Source organism: Morus notabilis, unplaced genomic scaffold, assembly GCF_000414095.1.
Source record: "Morus notabilis unplaced genomic scaffold, ASM41409v2 Scaffold2193, whole genome shotgun sequence".
Lineage (NCBI taxonomy): Eukaryota > Viridiplantae > Streptophyta > Magnoliopsida > Rosales > Moraceae > Morus > Morus notabilis.
This window is the reverse complement of record NW_010357255.1, coordinates 33,121-55,047: the sequence shown is the minus strand read 5'-3', so window position 1 is coordinate 55,047 and position 21,927 is coordinate 33,121. Positions and strand designations below refer to the sequence as shown.

General features: G+C 33.9%; 1 protein-coding gene across 1 annotated transcript; it reads left to right on the top strand.

The window, feature by feature from the left end:
• Positions 1-5,415: 5,415 nt before the first annotated feature.
• LOC21385340 (regulator of nonsense transcripts UPF2) lies at positions 5,416-15,039 on the top strand. The gene is made up of 18 exons (XM_024167848.1): positions 5,416-5,508; positions 6,102-6,197; positions 6,578-6,665; positions 7,424-7,626; positions 7,772-8,116; positions 8,281-8,385; positions 8,562-8,689; positions 9,135-9,311; positions 9,503-9,584; positions 10,135-10,428; positions 10,599-10,796; positions 10,924-11,025; positions 11,226-11,477; positions 11,568-11,786; positions 12,297-12,467; positions 12,850-13,035; positions 13,259-13,729; positions 13,964-15,039. The coding sequence occupies exons 2-18, from the start codon at positions 6,132-6,134 to the stop codon at positions 14,459-14,461; spliced, it is 3,585 nt and encodes a 1,194-aa protein (XP_024023616.1). The 5' UTR covers positions 5,416-5,508; positions 6,102-6,131; the 3' UTR covers positions 14,462-15,039.
• The last annotated feature ends 6,888 nt before the right edge of the window (positions 15,040-21,927 follow it).

The window sequence follows — 21,927 nt, the reverse complement described above, 5'->3', positions numbered from 1 at the left end:
ATTGTTCACAAAAACTCCAAGAAAAAGATAAAATGTTCACAAAAACATGCCAATTTGAAATTTCAGCATTTTTTTTTTTGTAGTTTTGGCCTGAAAATTGTGAATTTGGCAGCTCTTTTGACAGCTTAAAGAGGTCTATTCAAAATTATAAAGATAGATATAATTCAAAGTTCAAGAGTTCATTTGCTTGAGTTTATCTTATAAGAACTTCTGAACTTGGACACTTTAAGCTGTTCTAGAAAATGAGGAAGAGCCCATTTTTGTCAGTTTCTTCTGAGAGATCAAGCACAATTAGACCAGAAGCATTTATATGCACTGTTGCTAAATTTGATAGAGATGTTCTGTCCTTCGCTGCATCAAGTTGCAAGCACAAAACGACATTTTTTTTTTGTTCACACAACAGGTTTATTAATTAACATACTTGTGCAGTGATTGAGGCCGAGGATTCTACGTGAATTGTGAAATAACAAACACCAATGGATTATGGGTATTTTAAACATTTGCCCCTTGAATTTGTATGACTTTAGTAACTTGTCTTTTGAACTTTTAATTCTGACGACTTACTCCTAAATTTATAAAATTATTGTAATATACCACATTTTGACAATGATTGTATTAAATTAGTTCTAAAAAACACGTTTGACGAAAAATTCGAACATCCCAATGTAAATATAATATAAATCTTTTAATTTATCAACTTTTAATCTCTTAAATCTACCAAAAATTTTAAATAAATTTAATAAAATGAGACACATTGTCACAATTTTACAAATTCGGAGGGTTAATTGTCAAAATTAAAATGCTAGAGTGCAACTTGCTATACCATAACAAGTTTTCGAGATAATTATGTTAAAAATCCAAAATAATCATATGGTTCTATGTGGTATGTGGATGGTGGTCTTGATCCTTAATTGATAAGATGTTTTTTTCGATTTTTGTGGTCTTGTTAAAAGTCATTTCTTATTATATCGAGTAGTCGAGGTGCTTTCCGTTTTCAGGTTTCTAACATACATTTTACTCATTGAACGTGATTAAATTGCACTAGTGAAACTACTTGTCTCCTTTTATGTATCATGTATCTTTATATTGATTTGAATGAAATTTCCTCTTGCCTTTCAAAAAAAAAAATCTTACGGTGAAAGTCCAAAATTGGTTGAAGTTTGAAAGCCTATAGCTATAAGTACTTCGTGAAATAAAATATGCGCATGAGGGAATTTATGTCTAGTTCTTTCTTTCTCCTCACAAAAGAAAGACATTTAAGAGAATTATTACACTAATATGAAGAACTAGACAGGTAGGGGTGAACAAAAAATTCGACAACCCGACGAAACCAATTAATCCACCCAACACAACCCATTTCAACTTGAATCCAATCAACTTGATCAAGAGATCAACTCAATCCATCCAACCTGACTATTCGCTGGGTGGGTTTGAGTTGAGTTTTTCTTAACCCAAATTAACCCGAACCTACCCAATTTATTTATCTATATAAATAAATATTTTCTTACCTCATAATATATATTTTTTTCTCTCATGTTTTACATTATTTGCTTGACAACCTATTATATTTTATGTTGTATAAGTTTTTGTTATTGTTTGTTTGTTGGTTTATAACTTATATTTTTTAACTTATTTTGCATATATTTTATTTTTACATTGGTTTATAACTTATGTGTAATTTTAGAGTTTTATAAGGTTAATATTATGATGAAAGTTAGCTTTATTTTTATACATTTCTTATTTTGAGTTAAATGATTACCTTTATTTATTTTTTTATTATGTTCAACCCACCAAAATTTTAATTGGGTCGGTTGATTTTAAACTTTAAGTTGATTAGATGGGTTAAATTTGAAATCAACACACCCAAACTTAATTGGGTGGGCTCAAAAACCCACCCAACCTACCCGATGTTCACCCCAGAGACAGGTGGTCATTGGCATGTGTTCGACCTCGGTGTGAATTTACACTATTGTTCCTTTAGAAGATCCCTAGTGTAGGGGTAAATTAATGCGTCCATACTAAATTTTGATATTTGAATCTATAAACGATTATTCGATACAATCTTATTTTATTGTGCTAAATTACACCATTCTTGTGTCAAATTGAACACCAAACATAAAAAAAAAATGCTAAATTTTAACATTTAGTTGTTAAATTACGTGTTAACCCCTTAATTAAATAACTACTACATTGTTATTTTTAAATTTATGACAATAATAGATATAGTATTTAAAGTAACATTATGCTTCAAAACACGAAATATTACAAAATATCATATATATTAGTTTCACATTTTCTTACCAAATATCATATAGGTATTGACATTATCATTAAAAATGTCTTTGAAGTTGTAACACAAATTTCTGAAAGATCCATTACACCAAATTAAACACCTTCAACACCAAAAAAAGGAAAAAAAAAAAAAAAAGAAAGAAAGAAAGAAAAAGAAATCAATAACATCGTTCAAACCACATCAGACATTAACATATCTCAAACTTCAAACTTTATATATCTTAAAATGACCAAAAAATATCTTTCCCATTTTCCACTTCAAATAAGAGAAGAGAGATCGTATACATACATATAAAATTCATATGCATGCGTACATAATACGCAAGTATATATGTGTGTGTGTATATATATATATATATATATATATATAACAAATGTGCCTCAAAGTTATGGTGTATGATATACATATACATACACACACAGAGACATATATATGTATATATATATATATATATATATATATATATACACACACACATATGTATGCATGTATGTATGTAATATGTATATAATAAATGTGGCTCAAAGTTACGGTGAGGGAGGCTTTGCTGGGCTGTTGGCCTTGGGGATCCTAGACTCAGGTATTAGAACGTGAGGCTTGGTCTTAACCCTGTAAAGTGGCATTGCAACCTTGTATTCATGTTTCTCCGATTGTGACTCAAACTTCTCCCAGTTCTTGTCTTCCTTCAGCCCTTTGGCTTCTGCCACGGCCATGCAAATGACAATGAGAGCAGTCACGACCACAACTTTGAGGAGGAGGACTTCCACCGATGGCTTCTTGCCAAAATACCCCATTTTGATTATTAACCTTGTTCTATTGGAGACAATTTTTTGCTTTATTATTATTATTATTATTATTATTATATGAAGGAGCTGAAAAGTGGACAATGCCGCCTTGAGGGTAAGGTCATTAAGGCAGCTACTTAATTAAGGCTCTCCTTAAATCCAGGCCCTTATTATTAGTATGATTAACTAATTTTACCGTCACACCTCAAGATTCTTTTGTTAAAAATCCTTATCTGATTACATTTTACATCTCAAATTATACCGAACAAATTAATTAGTTTTCTTTTCTAAAAAAAGTCTCATATTTTCTAGGTCTTAGTTTAATTTCGTAAAACTAATAAAACGAAGAACAAGTATTATTAGATGTTTTGTTTCTCAAATAATTGTTATAATTTTCTTGATATTAACTTTTAACATTTATTATTGTTATCTTCTAAAACAAGAAGTAATTACTTATTTAATCTCATTTTCTAACTAAATATTATAAATGAACGGGCAAAATGGTAATTCTACAATAATTTATTTTCTCTCGCTTGTATTATACCAAATATAATAAAAAGGACAACTATTTCTTTTCTATGATTCTCCATTTCATTTTCTAAGCTCCTTTTTGGTTAAGGAAATGAAGAACACTAAGGGCATGTTTGGTATTATTTTCAAAATAATTTTGTTTTTAGTATAAAAATGAGAACGAGAATGTTTTGAGAATCATGTTGGAATCATTTTTAAAATTGCGTTTGGTTGACTCTTTAAGAGATTGTTTTGAGTATAATAAAAACGTGAAATCATGTTTGGTTGTATTTGTTAAATTTTGTTTTCAGTACATATAATTAATAATCTTGAATTCGTAATTGGTTATCACTTAGCAAATAAATAAAAGTTAATATACTAGTAATAATATTATAATTGTTATAATATTATTAATAATTATACTAGTAATTTAATTATATATAATAAATGAAATACTAAATAATTAAAAATAGTAACTAATATGTTAGTAATGTGCTTATAATTATTAGTTTATTAGTATAAACTATTTATATTAATAAAAAATAATTAGTATATTAATAATTTATTAGTACACTATTTACTAATTATATAATTAACATTTAATTAAATAATTAGTTAAGTAATTACGACTATACAACAACCTATTATTAGTATACTACATGATTACTTTTTTGTAATTAATCTTTAAATAATAATTAATTACTAATCACTACTGATCACTATATTAAAAAATTAATAATTAGATTTTAATATTAATTATTGATTGAGTAATTAATATTTATTTATTAAATAATTATATAATTAATATTTATTTATTAAATTTATTTAATAAACTATTATTAATTATTCCAATATTAATATATTACATAATCATTGTTTGGTAATTAAATATTTAATTGATTAGTAATCACTAATTATTATTTATTTTTATTAATAAATTATAAATTCCATATTAAAATTTTAATATTTAATTAATAATTGAGTATTTACTATGTATTTGTTTATTATTAATTATTTACTAATTAATAATTAATTTATTATATACTAAAAAATTAATTATTCAATATAATATTGTTGATAAGTTTTAGAAAATGAAAACAGAAAAAGAAAAATAACTTTCAATTGTTTTCTAATTCTTTTGGCATGGCAACAGCGTCTTCCAACAGTCATATTTATGTTGGTGGAGATCTTTGGCGGTAAGATGGTGGCCTTCATCAGCATGCCAACAACGTTGGCATCGGCGGTGTGGAATTACAGTCGTGAGTTGAGAGTGAGAGAGAGGAAAAGCTTTTTTTAAAACACAGTGGGAGAGAGATGGAGAGTTGGAAAGAGAATATGAGGCCTCGTTAAGTACGTTGATTTGAGTTTTCAATTCGAGCTGACATGTGACTTTATGTGAGAGCTTTCAACTGTAGCAGAAAAAGTTAAATGCGACTTTCATTAAGAGTTTTTAACTGTAGCAAAACTGGTATTAAAAACTTAAATCGGTAAAATAAACGAGACATGAGAGTTGGGGAGGGAGAGTTAGAGAGAGAAACGTGTGAAAGGAGGTTGAATTAAGGGTAAAATTGTATTTATAATATTAAAGAAGAAATTTCGTTTGGAAGAAAATGTAATAGTTATATGGATCCTACGGCATGAAGCCTAATTATCTCAAGTTAAATACAAAAGCCCAGAAAAAGCAATTGGGCCTGCACTTGCCCATACTGATACTTGGGGGCCGTCTAACGGGCGAAGACCGACCCGACCGCATACTGATCGCTTGGCGCTTGCTCGAATCGCGTATCCGTGTCGTTTTCTCATTTCTTTGCATTTTGCAAACTCAAACCCAAACGCCTGGGCTTTCGTCGTTCACTGTATGCCTCACTTTCTCGGCGACTCTTCTCTCTCCTCGTCCCTCACCGGCGAACTCTCACTATTAAATCAGCTCTCTCTCTCTCTCTCTCTCTCTCTCTCTCCCCTCTCTCGCCCCTCTCTCTCATACGCCCACGCAAACGCGGATATGCATATGGAAGTTCCCTCTTTCTCTGCGATTTCTCTTTGGCGAATGCAATTGCCGTATGTAGGATTTTGGTTATGGTAAATTCCTGTTAATTTTCATGTTTGCGAACAATGTTTGTGCTGTTTATCGCTGGATTGGTGCTCAATTTTGGCTGGGGATTGTTGGAAGTTTAAGCTAGGTCATGACTCGTGACAAAGTTTTCTTGTTTAATGGGTTCTGAATCTGGGGAAAAAGTAGTGATTTTGAGGTTGTTTATATAATTATTGTTCATCTATAATGGGTTTTGATATATGTAGGCCAGCTGGTGAAATTAGCAATCTTAAGCCCTAGCTCTAGTGCAGTGCAGGTTTCTTTTTTTTTTTTTTTCAATTGCTTTTTTGATCTGATAAAGTTGGACCAAACTTCATTAGTGGATGACTGTAATACTGTATTACAGATATGCTTAAGCTTAAGCTTTTAGGTTAAACTAGGCCTATATTTTATTTTGCTTAATAAGAATCCCTTGTCATTAAGGTGTCTATTTGTGAACGAAAAGAGAAAGATGGATCAGCAGGAGGATGAAGGGCGTGCTGGAACTGAACAACATCATGGCAAGCAAGATGATGAGGTTTGTTTGGTGTTAATCACATTTCAAATCATTATTATGCTGGGTTTTTCTTTCTCTCTCTCTCTCTCTCTGGTTTTTTTTTTTTTTTTTTTTTTTTTTTTTTTTTTGGGTGGGGGTTTAGCTTGTAGCTTGGCAGATGAGTGAATCAAAAATTTTAAAATTTAAAATTTAATTTTAATTGTATCCTAAATGATGCATTTCATTTTGATCAAGGTACTGAATAGATTATTTGATTATTTGTTTCTCAGAGAGGCTTATTTGGGTCTTTTTAAATGAATAGCAGATGGGTCTTTTTAAATGAATAACATCTGCTATAATTTATGGTTTATTTACTTCATTGCAAAAGAAGATTATCAAGAAGGCTTTTTTTTTTTTGGTAGGAGGCTGCTGCTCGCCTTGAGGAGATCAAAAAGTCAATTGAAGCAAAAATGGTTCTTCGACAGAGCAATTTAAATGCTGAAAGACCTGGTTAGTAAATACTGATGAAGTTCCAAAGTTCTATTGTGAAAATTCATTATTGGCGGGATCTTGTAAAGGGTAGTAAAAAAATTTCCTTCTAATTGTTATGTTGATAATGACTTGACACGCAGACAGAGGACTAACTGCTGAGTCCTTCTAATTGTTATGTTGATCAATGACTTCACATGCAGACAGAGACTTTACTCTCTTTTCATGATGTTTGTATTTGCGAGATGGTCTTCTTTAGGGCCTTGGTTCATGGGATGATTTGAGAGAAGTAATTGAAAACTTCTTCTTAGGAGGTGTTAAAACATGGCAATGTCTTTTCCTTTCATAATTGTGAGTTGTGAGTTTTGACCATACAAATAAGGAAATGAGAGGAAATATGACTTTTTACTGTGGTAAAACTTACTTGAAATTCGAGAATCATTCCATACATTGTTGTCAGCTTTCCATTATCGTTTAAAATTATGATCCAAATGGTGGATGAAATCTCCTTGCTGAGTTTCCAGATTCATTGAGACAGTTGTCACTATTCTCATTTCTCTGTATTATTTGCAAAAAAATTTTGTTTTGTTTTTATTTATTTATTTATTTATTTGGTTTCTTTTCGGAATTATTACATTTCTTGTGTTCTCTTTTGGTCTTGTTTACAATGTTTTTCTTTTGATCTTGTTACAATGTTTCATCCATTCACATTGACTCTGTTGGATGCATAGTCCATGATACTGGTTGGGACACTTATTCTGTCTACTCTTTAATTTCAGACTCAGGCTTCCTTAGGACATTGGATTCTAGTATTAAGCGCAACACAGCAGTTATTAAAAAACTGAAGCAGATAAATGAAGAGCAGCGTGAAGGGCTGCTTGATGAGTTGAGAAGTGTTAATCTTAGCAAATTTGTCAGTGAAGCTGTTACCTCCATTTGTGATGCCAAGCTTAGAACATCAGATATACAAGCAGCAGTTCAGGTATTGTGGAACTGAATTCTTCTTTTCCTTCTTTTGTTCCACAGCACCCTCTTACACACGTGCAATTTTTTGTTTTGCTTTGTTTGTTTTTTTTTTTTTTTTTTTGCTATTGTGTTCTATATCTGACACTTCTCTTGTTACAAAGATCTGCTCTTTGCTTCATCAAAGATACAAAGACTTCTCGCCAAGCTTGATTCAAGGGCTTTTGAAAGTATTCTTTCCTGGGAAGTCAGGGGATGACTCAGATACAGAGAGGAACCTGAAGGCCATGAAGAAGCGTAGCACGTTGAAACTTCTTTTGGAACTTTACTTTGTTGGAGTTATAGAAGACAGTGGTATTTTCGTAAACATCATTAAAGATCTTACAAGCACCGAACATTTGAAGGATCGGGATACTACTCAGACAAATTTGACGCTTCTTGCTAGTTTTTCTCGACAAGGAAGAATATTTCTTGGACTTCTGCTATCTGGGCAAGAAATTTATGAAGAGGTACTTTTTCCCCATTTGTTGGTTATTTCTTTGTTGTTGACGAAGTTTGATAGGAAACCAAAATTCATGGGCTTTTAAGTTGTGGTTGGACCCTGTTGTTTCTTATGGATTCTGTTGTGTGAAGTGCTTTATTCTATAGTCTTTACGCTGATGATTTGCTACAGCTTTTTAAGGGTCTTAATATCACAGCAGATCAAAAGAAACTTTTCAGGAAGGCATTGTATTCATACTATGATGCTGCAGTAGAACTTCTTCAGTCTGAGCATGCAGTAAGGATTTATTTGATGTTAGAGCTTATCTTTCTTTTATTCTTTTTTGTTACCTCCCCCTCCCTCTATATCTGTAATCTTGCATTCTTAAAATCTGCCTTTCTTGTTGCGTATATTTTCTTTCTTTTCTTGGAAATAACGTCCTATCAAATTAATGTATTCCTGCATCTTGCTAGTCACTTCGCCAATTGGAGCATGAAAATGCAAAAATCCTCAATGCTAAGGGGGAGCTAAGTGATGAAAATGCCACATCATATGAAAAGCTGCGAAAATCTTATGACAATTTCTACCGCAATATTACATCGTAAGTAGTTTATTTTCTCATTGTTGTTAGAGCATCTATGTGCTGCTGACTAGTTATGGAGGTGTTTAGTCCTAGCAGCTTTTTTTGGATACTTTGCTTAGAGAGAAATTCTTGCACCTTTGAAGATAAATTTTAGGATATAGGTTTCTTATGAGAGAGAGTTCAGTTCTTTTCGGTGTTTGCTAGTATCTTCTTTTCTTCATGCTTCCCTGTAGTCAGGAGAGTATAACTAAAAAATCTTTATTTTTCCTTCTTTTTTTAATTTTTATTAAATTGTGGTGGAACTCTAGTTCGCTCTAGCTTGTACTTTGCTTCTCTTCTTTAGAAAGTTTTTAGTGTCTTAGATTCATAAAACGGAGTATAAAGATTTTTCATTGATTAATTTCCAGTTTCCAGTAATTACTTGATTTTTCCCCATTTATTCTTAGAAGTATGCACTTCACAGGTTAGCAGAAGCACTTGATACGCAGCCTCCAGTAATGCCAGAGGATGGTCACACAACTAGGGTTACTTCCGGAGAAGACACTTCATCTACTGCTGCTGGGAAGGATTCATCCGTTGTTGAAGCATTATGGGATGATGAAGATACTAGGGCTTTCTATGAATGTTTGCCAGATCTCAGGTTTGTTTTCATCAATGAGTTGTCTGTTTAAGAAATTTTCCCTCGTAAACAGCCTGTTATAGTAGTTAATATGCAGCTTCTTTTACTTATTGGGTTCACATTTTAATGATTTATTTGTACAAGAGAATTTTTTATTTGAAATGTAGCTTAAATGGTTGGTTTATTTTATTCACCTTTTTTTTTTCCCCCAGAGCATTTGTTCCAGCAGTACTGTTGGGGGAAACAGAATCCAAATTGAATGAGCAATCTGTGAAGACACAAGAGCAACCAACTGTAAGAAAATAAAACTAGAAAATTCTCAAGACTCGTGTTTCTTTATCTCCTGAGCTATCTTGTGGCTAGGGGTGCATGAATCTAGATCTCACATAACATGAAAATCTTGATTTGGATTGATTGGCATGACATGAGATTTGTTCAGCCAGATCTATGGTAGGAATAAGATTTTCATGACCTGAGAGTACACATGCGCAAATGCATGCCCTTACGTTCCTTTTCTGATAGAAACACATGTTCTTTCACTTGTATGTGTTCTTGGGTGTGATACGTATATTCGGCTACCTGTTTACCTTGTAATACACATGGAATTGTATGTTTAAGCTGAAGTTGTCAATTTTGGCTCGAGGTGCATCCATTTTAATTGTGATGTTCCATGCTCCTGATGTGCAATTTCATCTGTATTCCTCATGAATGTATTTTGGTTCAGGAGATGTGCTTTATGGTGAACGTATGTCCTGGATTTAATTCCTATGACATAAAATTACTCCTGTCTTCCTAGCCCTAATGAGGACATTCATTTTTTTAATGTTCTTTTATTTCTTTCAAGGAACCGGCACCTGAATCAGACCAAGGCCAACAAGCTACGCAAGACACTGGAGAGGTTTCTACGGACTCTGGTGTGTTGCAGGAGGGCAAAAGCATAGAGAAAGGAAAAGAGAAGGAAGAAAAAGACAGAGAAAAGAGTAAAGACCCAGAAAAAGAGAAAGGGAAAGAAAAGGACACTGATAGAAAAGGAGAGACAGAAAAGGAGAAACTAAAAAGTCTTGAGGGGACAAATTTAGAAGCTCTGTTGCAGAGGCTTCCGGGTTGTGTGAGCCGTGACCTTATCGATCAATTGACTGTAATTATATCTCTGCTATATCTTTCTTGTTCTTTATCTCTGATGTATCTTTATTACTATAAGTTCGCTGATTGTACCTCAGTTTGAGATTTCCTGTTATTTATTTCTATTGTTGTTTAGCTTTGATATCTTAATCTCTAGATTGAAGATCTTACCTTCTGTTGTAATAGGTAGAATTTTGTTACTTGAATTCAAAAGCGAACCGAAAGAAGCTTGTGAGGGCATTGTTTAATGTCCCTAGGACTTCGTTGGAACTACTACCATATTATTCTCGCATGGTTGCTACACTATCAACTTGTATGAAGGATGTAGCTTCTATGCTTCTTCAAATGCTGGAGGAGGAGTTTAACTTCTTAATTAATAAAAAGGTCCGTTTTGCATGTAAGATATGTGTTTATCTTTGAACTTAGGGTGGGTGCCAATGGAATCTGCTTGTTTGTCGTGTGTGTTTTGGGTGTTTGATTTTGACGTTCAATTGATTATATCTTGCTGCAGGATCAAATGAACATTGAGACAAAGATTAGGAACATTCGGTTTATTGGAGAGCTGTGCAAGTTCAAAATTGCACCGTCTGGCCTTGTTTTTAGCTGTTTGAAGGTAATGTCAGTGATAAGAAAGATTTAATTGCTGTCAGCTTTTTCTGCTCTTGTTTCTTTAGTAGTGTTCCATGTTGTCGGTCCATTGGATTTACTCAAATGTGATTGAAAAAGGGGTTAGAAAGTTGTTACTGCTGTTCGTCAAGCTTTGAGGTCAAACTTTATGTCGATACTTAATAATTTATGACTATTTTTGACCAGGCTTGTTTGGATGATTTCACGCATCACAACATTGATGTTGCTTGCAATCTTCTGGAGACCTGTGGTCGTTTTCTGTATCGGTCACCTGAAACTACTGTTCGGATGGCTAACATGTTGGAGATATTGATGCGTTTGAAAAATGTCAAAAATTTGGATCCTAGGCACAGCACTCTTGTAGAAAATGCCTACTACTTGTGCAAACCACCTGAAAGATCTGCCCGGATTGCTAAAGTCCGTCCTCCACTGCATCAGGTAGAAGTCATTTCAGAGTAAATGCTTACTATCGTGCTCAATATTTTTGTGTTGCAACATCTAAATCAACCTTTTGTCCCTTTTTTGCAGTATATAAGAAAATTGCTATTTTCAGACCTTGATAAGTCTACAATTGAGCATGTGCTGAGGCAACTTCGTAAATTGCCATGGAGTGATTGTGAGCCATATCTTTTAAAATGCTTTATGAAGGTTCACAAGGGGAAATATGGTCAAATTCACTTGATTGCCTCTCTCACTGCTGGCTTGAGTCGTTATCATGATGATTTTGCAGTAGCTGTTGTTGATGAGGTTGCTATGGCTCTCCATTCAATCTTTTGGTTAAGTTGGCATTTCAATTTTCCTGCTGGTTAATCTTTAGGAATAGTGTCGTTATGCTATTCTCTTTATATAATTGTTGTCTTTCGGAATAGTGCTGTTATGCTTTTCTCTTTATATGATTGTGCATCTTCTGTTGTTAAGTGATAACCATGAAGTCAAACGTCATGTTCCATTTTTTTTTTGTTTTTTTAATCTCGTAATCTTGATGATATTGAGGATAGCAATTGTGGCAGAAAAGGAATTGTGTCTGGTTTTACGTCATTTCTTTTCTGAGTGTTCTGGAGTTTTTATCATGATGCTAGCAATGGATGTTGTCTATGAGGCTGTTTTCTGCATGCAAGAGGATCTCTTATAGAGCCGTTATTTGGCTGTTTACTGACATGAAATGTGCATATTTTGAGATGAAAAAAAAGAAAAGTGTGCATCTTTCTCTTGGTAATACGGTTTTGTCAAATTTGTGAGTTATTTTTGTACTTTCAGGTTTTGGAAGAGATTCGGCTTGGACTAGAATTGAATGATTATGGGATGCAGCAAAGACGCATTGCCCATATGAGATTCTTAGGAGAGTTATACAACTATGAGCATGTAGATTCATCTGTTATTTTTGAGACGCTGCATTTGATTCTTGTATTTGGTCATGGCTCACCAGAGGTATGTAATCTTTTTGAAGTTTTGTAGAAGTTTATAATGTATCTGCTATGTTTCGTCAGGATGTAGCGCATTCAAACCATTGTTTGACATCTTAATGCAAGGTTGCGTTTGTTATTTGAATCTTTGAAGCTTTGAATCATCGTATGTCCTAATGTCATTTGGAATCTGGATTTGAATATAGATACAATTAAAGCCAATAGATATGCATGCGTGACTATGCATGAAACACTGACACAGTTCACGAAGTTTACAACTGTCTGTGATTTCTCTCTCTCTCTCTCTCTGTGACAGTTCTCTGAATTAACTTTTGGTGAGGAAATCTTTAGTATATACGTTACAATCTTCGTGCATGGTGATCTAATTTTATTTTCCCGTGCTATAGCAAGATCTACTGGATCCGCCAGAGGATTGTTTCCGCATGAGGATGGTTATTACTCTTCTTGAAACCTGTGGACACTACTTTGACCGAGGCTCTTCTAAAAGGAAACTTGATCGCTTTTTAGTACACTTCCAAAGATATGTACTCAGCAAAGGTGCTCTACCACTAGATATTGAATTTGACTTACAGGTCAGTAAATGCAGAGTTCTTTTCTAATTTTCCTTTCCAGTTCTGTTTTTAACGTGGGTTGCAAACTTGGATTACTTTGTATTTTTATTTATAACTCTTCAACCTTCTTAAGTTCTTTACGTTATAGGGTTCTTTTTCTAATTTTTTTTAATACGCAATTCAATTTATCACCTATTGTCTTCGTATATAAGGGAGATCTCATGCACTAAGCATTCATTCTCAGGACTTATTTGCGGATTTACGCCCCAATATGTCAAGATATTCATCCATTGAAGAAGTCAATGCAGCCCTAGTGGAACTTGAGGAGCATGAACACACGATCTCAACTGAAAAGACAAGCAGTGAGAAACACTCCGACACTGAAAAGGCTTCGAGCAGGAGTTCTCCCAATCCTATTTCAGCAAATGGACAGAGTGTTGTTAATGGTAATGAGGAATATGGCGGGGTTCACAATGACCTTGCAGACAGCGACAGTGATTCTGGAAGTGACACCATTGATCCAGAGGGGCAGGATGAAGAAGAGTTGGATGAAGAGAATCATGATGATGAACGTGATAGTGACGAGGATGATGATGATGATGGGGTTGCACCTGCTTCGGATGAAGATGATGAAGTCCATGTTAGGCAGAAGATGGTGGAAGTCGACCCTCAAGAAGAAGCAAGTTTTGATCAAGAGCTCAGGGCTGTTTTACAGGCAAGATTTAGATTAGTTGTGTCTATAATCAGTATCTACTCGAAAGCCATTGGAATATTCTCCATTTCTTATTCTAATGCACATAAATGGACATTTTGAGAGAAGCTAGTTTTTGGTTGCTAAATCATGAAAATTTGTTGGTCATAATTGATGCTGTCAGATCTTGTCTATAATGTTTACATGCTGAATGCTAAAGATTGGCAATAGCTAACGACATTTAAATTACAAATGCAGGAGAGCATGGAGCAGCGCAGGCAAGATTTACGAGGAAGACCTACATTAAACATGATGATACCGATGAATGTATTTGAGGGATCCTCCAAGGATCATGGCCGTGGGATCGGAGGGGAAAGTGGTGATGAGGCGTTGGATGAGGAAGCTGGATTGCACAAGGAAATCCAGGTGAAAGTCCTTGTGAAGCGTGGTAACAAGCAACAAACTAAGCAGATGTTCATCCCTCGGGATTGCTCTCTCATACAGAGCACAAAACAGAAGGAAGCAGCTGAGCTTGAAGAGAAACAAGACATCAAAAGGCTGGTTTTGGAATACAACGATAGAGAGGAGGAACTTAATGGGTTGGGGACCCAAACTTTGAACCATGTGCAGGGTGGCAACAGCAGAATTCTATCACGCGGTCACGTGTGGGAAGGAACCAGTGGGAAGGCTGCCGGCCCACGTCATCGGCATCATAACTATTCAAGTGGCGGAGTTTATTACAGCAGGAAAAAGTGAAGGTTTCTGCAATGCTGGAGAGCTTGACATCATTGATGTGGGTCTTAAGAGATGCACTTATATCTCAAATTCTAATGAGATTCTTACACCCTGCATATGGGAAACGGTGATTTTTTTGGCACGACTGACATCGACCGTTTCCTACATATTTTGGCAAGGTCATTCTTTTTTTCTCGTCAGAAGAGAGTAGTGCTACGAGGAGCAGATACACAGGATAATTTTCCAGGTAAAAAGAGCAATACACAATTTTAAGTGTGAATTAAGAGGTTTCTGATCTGCAAATGTGCCTGTGGGTGTGGGGTTGTGTGCTGTAATCGAATCCTCCACCTGCTGTAAATAAGAATATGAAGAAGAGCATTTGACCAAAAATCTGCTTGGGCTTTCTAATGTATGATGGTTTGGTGATATACTTGTGTAGTTATTTGCCAAACTGCACTCACCTCTAGAATTGTTGCTTTATTATAACAATAGAAAGGGAATTGCATCTGATCAATTCTTGTATGATACTTGACTTTTGTATAAAGCTGTGTTATATTGTGTTTGGTAATGTAAGCATCGCCTATTTTATTTTGGTGGTATGTAAGCAGTATTTCCCAAGAGCCAAAGGAGTAGAGAAATAGGCAATTTTGATCAATGTCTGAGTTCTGATTCTAGGCTTGATTTTTTAGATTGTTTGTTGCAGTTAACTTGGGGAATGTTTTCAAATCTTCAAATGGTACGAAGCTTTTGGGGCCTTTTGGTATAAAACCTAAGAGGACAACCGTGTGGGTTTAGGCCCAAAGCGAGTAATATTATTCTAAGTAAAGGTGTGGATTGTTAGATGAGGCCGAAGAAAGAGAGTTAGACCCTATTAAGAGTCCGTTTGGTTTATAGATTAGAACTATGAGATTAGAATTATTTTTGATTTACGTGTGTTTTTTGTGAGAGAAAATATTGTAGCGAATTATGAACCATGATTCGAATCAGAGAACGAATCTTCCAACTAAATGAGCTCATGAGCATTCCTTTATGGGCATTCCTTTATGCTCTCGGATACCAATTCCACAACTGTTTCCTTGCCTTGGTTTTTCAAATATTCCCGGACGTATTTTATTTTCTGTTGGCCAAGAAAATTGTAGATATTTGGTTGACTATTGCCCTTGCGGCCTTGCCAATGACAGATCTCTCCTGACAAAGGATGCCTTGAAAGATTCTCTAAAGACTGCTGCATCTTTTGACCAGAGGCTCAGACATTTCAAACCTTGTAAGGAGCCATAATGGCACCACCACTAATGCTAAGAAAACTAGAAAAGCCTTAGCTAGCTAGCCTTTTCAAGTGGCCCGGTTTTCATCCTTTGATATGTGCAATAAAATCTAAATAAGAATATTCTCAAACATCATACAAATTGGGACATACCTAAATAATGCTGAAAATATTCCAATTGGGGCACTTGAATATAAAATATAGCTTTCCAATATATACCTTGACGATAATATGCGTTATAAGTTCGAGATGTCATACCTCAAATGAGGCTTTACTTTTCCTTTTGAAAAAAAAAAAAGGCAAGAAACAATTTATATTGACTGAGAATTTGGTTCTCCAAAATCTTGGTGGCCATAAACCATTCTATTGGAGCTATTGGAGCACATTATTCTAATTTTACAGCTAAGAATTGCGAGCCATAAATGGAACATGTGGTGCCCACGTTTCCACTTTGGTTCAATTTGTTATCCTTCGCTATTTTGGACCCGTTTTACTAGGTACTAGAAGGATTGTCACCTTTTTTTTTTTTTTTTTTTTCCTTCTGCATGTGATCCACGATAAGTAATGCATCATATGTTCCTTGTCTTGAGGAGACGAAACTTATTAACGTATTGAATCTTGTTGATTATATTATATTATCTCTTATATCACTTTTGGGTCAAATCTCTTCGTTGCTTGAAGAAGCAAAGCACCTGCTCGATGTGTTGCTTGCCCCTTGCCAAAGAATATAATTCTAACTTTACATTCTTCTTTAGTAAGGCTTGATCAACTGATAAGAAACAACGAGAAAAAAGCATATATTGAAATCAAAGATTTAGTTCTTAGATCCTTGCTTTTGAATCTTTTTAAATTATTTTCTAGCAGTAATTTTTACATAACATGCAATCAAAAGCAAACTGATATATATTTTATATTTTGATAATTAATTCCCAAGTACCTATGTATGTGTATTGTGGTTTTGAGCCACTTTGAGACTAGGATGTGGCTCATCTTAAATTGATCTACATAAATGAATCTTGTTTTTATGTCACTTATTGCAGGAGCCATGAGTTTTCTTTATTGTTGGGTTAGTGGTGCGTTTGTATTCCTGAGTAGGTTTAGTCGACCTGTGTGAACTCATTTTCATGGTCTTGGTTTCATGTAATGTATCCCAGCCCTTTAATGGCTCTACCCACGTGGAAATATGTCAAGTGAAAGGGAAATAAATGTTGCTATATAGATATACTTGAAAAAGCCATCCTAATTATGATGATTTTTCATTGCCGGGGTATTTTTAGCAAGTACCATTATATCTTATGTTCTTAGCAAAAACGGAAAAAGGGGGGAATAAATGGGTGAGAGATAGACTGACTATATGTGAAGATTGCAACAAATTGCGCATAACCAAAAGAGGGGAGAAGATGGCACTTCAGGGTCCAATACGAGTTTCTTGAGCCCTTAAGCAACATATCAATCAAAGAGAAACATTCAAACATTAATGAAAGAAGATAAAATTTCATCATATCATTGTTGTTAGCATGTGCAATCATAATATCCTGCACTGGCTAATGTTATGTTACTGTGAGCTTCCCCAAATGAGATTGCAAAAGCATTTTCCACCAAAAAATGAGAACCTAGCTAAAAATGGTGAGAAATGACCGTAGAGTTAGCAATAAGATAAGGACTAATACAGCACAAAAAAGAAAAAGTAAGATCAGGATTAATTTTAACTCGAGCTAGGGAGATCATAATTTCCTATATGTATATACGGAAAAATTTATAATAGGGATGTACTTTTTTCAACCGGTAGGGTGCGAAAATACTACTGTTTGATCAAAGTTTAACAGTCAAAAAACATAGAGGAGTAGCAAATTAAAATGAGATCACTCACAGACTATCATATTATAACATTCATTTTGAAAAAAAAAAAAAAAAAAAAACCCTAGATCTACCCATGGCTTTCGCTAGCCCTTTCCACGAGTACCATCTTCGGCGATGGCCGCCTACATGCTCGACCTCACCCCTTCCATCGGACCCCTGCAACGCTCAACGCTGCCACGATTCGCCCTCCCCTACTTCGCTCGTCGATCTCGCATGACTTTGGCGGAGTTGACCGATCTCGCAGAGCAACCAATGTTGAGTCGATCAGTATCGGTGTCAATTACAGAGATGCGGCAGATCGGTGAGGCATAGATAGAGTTCGTCGCCACTTTGTGGGGGTGAACTATGGTGTATCCGGCCGAGATGCACCGAGAGAGTAGTAGGCGTTTGCAGATTGGCGGTTGGCGAGTACGATGTTTGTGGCGGTGTTGACAGAGGACGTCGGCGCATGTGGGAGGTGATGGTGCGTGTATGGCGGCGAGCTCAGTCAGAAAGAAAGGAAAAATGATTTTTTTTTAAAAGTCTTTTAATTGAGGTGAAATTATGTGCAATGTAGTCTACAACTGATTTAATGCACATCTTCAATGTTGACTATTAAATTTTGATCCAATGGTCATTATTTATCCCCTACTGATACGGAGAAAGTACACCCCTTTCATAGATTTTTCCTATATAAATATATATATTTATATTTATATATATATTGACGGTGAAAGTTTGTTAACTTATAATTTAGACTCACCGGGAACACTTGCGTAAAAATTCTCACGAATAAATCAAGAAATAATTGTGGAAAAAACAAAAGAGACATAAAAGTTTATAGTGATTCGGTAAAAATTCTTTTATAAGCTCTCCTGAATGTAGAAAAGATTATCCATAATTTGCTGATGATGATCCTTTTATCCCGTTAATTAAGGGATTTTTCGGATACATTCTTATTTGAATTACCGGATTTGAGGGATAATCCTTCTTAATCTTTATCTAATCTCCCAATTTGAATTCAGATATTTTTTGTCATTTATCTCTTCTTGATTTGGCGAGATTTGATTCAAATCTGATCCTGAAGACTTCTCAATGTCGTAACCTTCAAAGGCTTAACGTGGAGTTCTCGACCTATACCCTTCGTCCTTGAGAGTTCTCCTTAACCGAGGGACATCTCATGAACTGTCAGCTCTTGACGTTAGGGATCAATCCCTGACTTTTGGAGCTCTCGACGCTTATAAATCAAAGAGATGGTCTGATTGCTCGATCATAGTGTAACAATATATACATGTATATGTTCCTATATTTAATTATTGATAATATTTCATTCATTTAGTTTTAGATAATATTGGTTCCTCTCAACCCTTGAATCTTTAATCAATTAATCTCTCTAGTTTCCAGTTTGGGTTGACTTATTATTGTGAGCACAGGATTAGTAGTAAGGCCCGAAATTCTCTTTATTGGCTTCTGCTAGCTTGACCAAGTAATATACATGCATACAAAAAAAAAAAAAAAAAAAAAAGAAAGAACAAGAGATGATGTAATGAATGATGTCAAACAAACAATACTTTATATTTTCCTTTGATTTTTTTTTCAAAAAACTATACTAAAAAATGTAGCAAGTTAAGCGCATCTAATAGAGAATAATAGTACTTGTAAAATATTTGAATTTTCTTTTTTATAATATGGCCAGATAACCTAATATCATAGTCTACATTAGACATCATTTACTATGGCTCTCTGTGTCTGTGTGTGTGTGTGTGTGTGTAGGATTGTAGTCGCTTGTAAAGCTAAAACTAGATTCATTTGAAGTAATACGATGAACCATATAGATCCATTTAAGGTAAATAGTTTAATTTTCCATAGCTAATTGAAAACAAGGTTCTTTCACTTGAAAGCTTTGAATCTGCCATACATTAATGACAAAATAGTAGGAACGACAATGATTACAACTATACATGTGATCCAATTTCATACAACGCTAGCTAGAATTATTACTCAAAGCAATTGTGTCATTGATTATTAATTTCTTATTTATTTTTTTAGAGATTATGGTACACTTAGTTCCTTCGTAAATTATAAGTTAAGAGGGTTTTTGATAATTTTGATTAATTTGCACTTGAAATATATTTCATTTTCTGTAATGTCCAAAGGGCTCATCAATGTATTTGATTTGTTTTTTTTTTTGGGTTGAAAAAAGTTAAGAAAAGATACTCATTATTGGGTCTACCATATGAAAGTAATTAGACCGACCACCATGGACAATTTAGGGTGTCATTACCACCAACTACACAAACTTCCCACAAGTGTACGGTTCGTGTTAATCGGCACGTGTATAAAAAATTGGGAGGACAATTTAGTAAATGAAGGGAAAAAAGTTGGGCAAAGTTAGAGGAGTAGGATTAAAAACATTACTATGAAAGGAGGGGAAGCGACCACGTCACTTATAACCTTTAAAACCTCGTACCCCTGCCGACAAGTACATTGGAAACAATTATTTTTTCCATATCTAACTTTCCCAATTTGTACCTTTTCTTTCTTATTAATTATTTTCTCCACTTGCACTTTCTTCCACCTAAAGCTTTTCCATTCATTATTCAATCCAATTATTTCACTCAAAATAAAATATTAAAAAATTTGATCATACATAACTCCATCTAAGATTTTTTTTAAGATTTTTTTTTGTTTTTGTATTATTGATTAAAAAAATTACTAATGTCAAAGGGATAAATTATTGTATGTTTCCTTTATAGTTTTGGCTACATAGGAGGAAGTACATGTTCAAATCCTACTATCCAAGGTTTTATAACTAGAAATTATCTGGCTGTTTTTTTTTTTTTTTCCTTTTTTTAGTGAACTAGATACTACTTTTGGTCTTGGATGACTTTTGAATCCTCAAATCTTCTAGTTCATTTGGGAATATAATTTTAAGTCATACAAGCCATGATCGCCAACAACTTTGACATTTTCTATGGTTGAAGTATTGAACACTCCACCCAACATTTTCCTAGATTTTTTTAGGAGACACTCAACCCAACTTTTGACTTCATGATTACACATGCAATTTCATTCAAATTCAAAGGAAGCAATTTGCAAATCAAATGGGTACTAAGATTGTCTCTCTTATTTTAGGAAAGGTGAAAAGTTGAAGGTACATCAATTTCTTTTGGTTAACAAATCATTTTAGATTTGTCATACGGGTTTCCTAAGACATACTTTTCTTGGGGTCAAACATTTCGATTGTAAAAAAATTGTCTTAGTGTTTAAGTATGGAAAAAAAACTAGTAGTTGTCTCTATCCTGCTTTAGGATTATATATCTATCCCACTTTCGCATGTTGTATACAACAATTGATAGAAAACGACACCCATAAAATGAAAATAAAGCCTTAAATTAAATTAAATCTTCTTCAATAACGGTAGTTATAATTTAAGCTTCATTAATCAAGTAAAAATGTTCTCAAGTATCATATCTTCCTTAAAAAAAAAAAAAAAAAAAAAAAAAAAAAAATTTTTATAAAAAAAAAAAAATTGTTTAAAAAAAAAATTTTTTTTAAAAAAAAAAAAAAAAAAAAAAAAAAAAAAAAAAAAAAAAAAAATTCTTTTTTCTGACTTAAGCAGTGACGTATGCTTCCCCACCTAGAGACGTTGTGAGTGCTTTCCACGCAAGTACGGTAACATCTCTCCACACTCACGAACACGACCTCGAGTCCTCACACGCCCCAAAACGCGCGTTAGAAACTTTGTTATTTCTCACAACTTTGCGCAACGTTATTTCGACGACCAAGCGCACCTTATCCTTTTAAGGAAGAGGAATTTGTGGCTCTTACGTGGCATCCAATTATTGGGTTGTCGTGGATCGAAGCTGATTACTCCATTAAAATATATTTGATAAAGGATGAAACCGGCAACCGGACACAGCCGGTTTGATGGAGAGGGAGTTTTTTTTTTCATATAAAAATAAAATATAGAGAGACATTTTTTTAGGAGGAAAAAAAATTGGAGTGGGACATACATGCTTGTCAGAAATTTTGGCAGTTATGTCGTAAACTCGTTGGACTTACCAAATGTGGGTCGGGACGATTTTTTCCTTTATAAATTTTTTTCCTTTCCAAAATGGCATGTTTCACGAGATTTAATTCTAATATAATCATTTAGTAAAAAAAAAAAAAAAAAAAAAAAAAAAAAAAAAAAAAAAAAAAAAAAAAAAAAAAAAAAAAAACTCATATGAGTATAATAAACAAGAAAGTGTTCGCTCACAACTCATAATTTATTATTTTTTTAAAAGAACTCGGTGAGGACTTCAAATGGTAAGAAGCGTAGTGTATGTTTAAAAAAAAATCATGTAATATCATGTTCACATTAAAATTAAATCAAACATAA